We start from the raw sequence: 2672 nt of genomic DNA, 5'->3' as shown, positions 1-2672 counted from the left end.
ACACACACACACACACACACACACACACACACACACACACACACACACACACAAATTTTCCCAAGCACCCGCTAGCTTGCCCACGAGTACATCCCGCCAATCCCATGTATCATGTCACGCTCTCGAAGCTTGGTGGTGCCCAACAAACTCTATGAGGCCCGATCTCTTGCTGCTCCCATTGACCTCCCACTACCACCGTCCTAAAGCTCGGGTGACACATATTGGGTGAAACACACACATGGCACTAGCTAGATATTGGCCGTGAAACTTTCAGACAGACAGAAACACACATGCATGGTGTGAGAAAATCAATTCCCCGCAAAAAGAGAGCATAATTACTTTTATGGTTGAAGAAGTAATGCCTTCCTTAAAAAGTTGTTACCTTCCCAAAAGAATAATGTATGTAACAAAGTTTTGAATGAATGAATGGAATCTCTACTACTTAAAAAGAACGTAAGGTTCCCATTTCATCTTTCTTCCGACCACCTCCTCGTCCAACCTTTCATGTATATGATATCAATCACCTTAATTTACTTGCCTTCTGAATCAATTCTACTTCAGTTTACTTACCAAACTTCTAATCAAAATATAAGGTAATTCAAGGGTAGAATTTGATAAGAATTTATTAACACAGCATTGCAAACGCACGGTCACTGTTCTAGTTAGAAGAAAAAAAAGCAAAGGAAGGGGCCTTAAATGCGGGCGTCGTCGTTTGAGCTCCTCCAACGAGCGCGCATACACGTCCAAACGAGCTGCTCGCCACCGTCGCCCGGGACGTCGCCGCCGCCGAGCAGTGGGTGCAGCACAACGTCTCGCACTACGTCTCCGACTACGGCGTCGACATCCGGTACGTATTACGTCTCTTTTCTTCTTCTTCTTCTTCTTTCTTTTTCATTCAAACAATCAAGAAAGAGAAATCAAACTGATGGACATGCATGGATGGATCAAGGTTCGTGGCCGTGGGCAACGAGCCGTTCCTCAAGTCGTACAAGGGCCAGTTCGAGGCGGCCACGCTCCCGGCGGTGCGCAACGTGCAGGCGGCGCTCGTCAAGGCCGGCCTGGCCCGCCAGGTGCGCGTCACCGTCCCGCTCAACGCCGACGTCTACGAGTCGCTCGACGGCCGCCCCTCCTCCGGCGACTTCCGCCCGGACATCACCACCCTCATGACCAGCCTCGTCCGCTTCCTCCTCGACAGCGGCGGCGTGCTCGCCATCAACATCTACCCCTTCCTCTCCATGGACGCCGACGCCAACTTCCCGCGCGACTACGCCTTCTTCCCGGCCCCCGGGGCGCCCCCCTCGCAGGCCAGCGTCCAGGACGGCAGCGTGCTCTACACCAACGTCTTCGACGCCAACTACGACACCCTCGTCGCCGCGCTCGACAAGCACAGCCTCGGAAACATCACCGTCGTCGTCGGCGAGATCGGCTGGCCCACCGACGGCGACGCCAACGCCAACGCCGCCGGCGCGCAGAAGTTCAACCAGGGCCTCTTCGACCGCATCGTCGCCGGCAAGGGCACCCCGCGCCGGCCCCAGATGCCCGACGTCTACGTCTTCGCGCTGCTGGACGAGGACGCCAAGAGCGTCGACCCCGGCAACTTCGAGCGCCACTGGGGCGTCTTCAACTACGACGGCTCACCCAAGTACGCGCTCCGCCTCGCCGGCGGCAAGGGCATCGTGCCGGCCAAGGGCGTCAGGTACCTGTCCAAGCAGTGGTGCGTGCTCCGCCCCGACGCCAGCCCCACCGACCCGGCCATCGTGGGCGCCGTGGGGTACGCGTGCCAGTATGCCGACTGCACCAGCCTCAGCCCCGGCTCCTCCTGCGGCGGCCTCGACGTCAGGGGCAACGTCTCCTACGCCTTCAACCAGTTCTTCCAGTCAGCCAGCCAGCAGAAGGGATCCTGCGGCTTCAACAACCTCTCCGTGGTCACCACCACCGACCCGTCGCGGGGCACCTGCCGCTTCAAGATCATGATCGACACCGGCCGGCACGACCTCACCCACCAGGACGACTCCGGCGCCGCCAGGGCCGCCGCCGCGTGGGGCGCCGTCGTCGCCATGCTCGCATTGCTCGCCATCGTGGCACTCTGACCATCCCTCCCTCTGACATCGCCATTGATGAGGACACGCGCGCGTGCTCACCACCTGACCTCAGGGGCTTGCTAGCCTAGCCTTGAGAGGAAGAAAGGACCAAACAATTCTTTCATTAGTTGTTTCTTTTCTTTTCTTTTCTTTTCTTTTCTTTATACGTACATCGGCTGTCAAGGTCCCTGATCATATCGGCAAGGATTATATTAGAACTGTACATTTGTACTTCCTCCGTCCGGAAATACTTGTCATAGAAATGGATACAAATGGGTGTATCTAGAACTAAAATACATCTAGATACATCCATTATTTGAACAAGTATTTCCGGACGGAGGGAATATATGAATATGATCATCAGGAGGAATGTGTTGCACAAAGATCCTCCATCCTCCTCCGACTAATACTACAACATGGAGAATGGGAAATGCGTTCAATCTTTGAGCTTTGCCTTCCCCAGACCCAGTTAATGATGGATGGATCGGTATGAATGATCTTCTTGTGTGAGTTGGTTGTGTTGTTGCAGGCAGGCATTGGCAATGGGGAAATCCATCCAAGAGCAAATTATAATTAAGTTGTCCTTCAATT

General features: G+C 54.8%; 1 protein-coding gene across 1 annotated transcript; it reads left to right on the top strand.

The window, feature by feature from the left end:
- Window positions 1-730: 730 nt before the first annotated feature.
- LOC119343801 (glucan endo-1,3-beta-glucosidase 5-like) lies at window positions 731-2312 on the top strand (the record flags this gene model as incomplete). Its single annotated transcript, XM_037614567.1, has 2 exons — window positions 731-847; window positions 950-2312. Coding segments are annotated over 2 exons (1258 nt in total), but the record flags the coding sequence as incomplete, so codon positions are not given.
- Between the last annotated feature and the right edge of the window lie 360 nt (window positions 2313-2672).

Source organism: Triticum dicoccoides, unplaced genomic scaffold, assembly GCF_002162155.2.
Source record: "Triticum dicoccoides isolate Atlit2015 ecotype Zavitan unplaced genomic scaffold, WEW_v2.0 scaffold141058, whole genome shotgun sequence".
Taxonomy (NCBI): Eukaryota; Viridiplantae; Streptophyta; class Magnoliopsida; order Poales; family Poaceae; genus Triticum; species Triticum dicoccoides.
The sequence above is the reverse complement of the archived record's forward strand: the minus strand, read 5'-3'. Positions and strand labels throughout refer to the sequence as shown.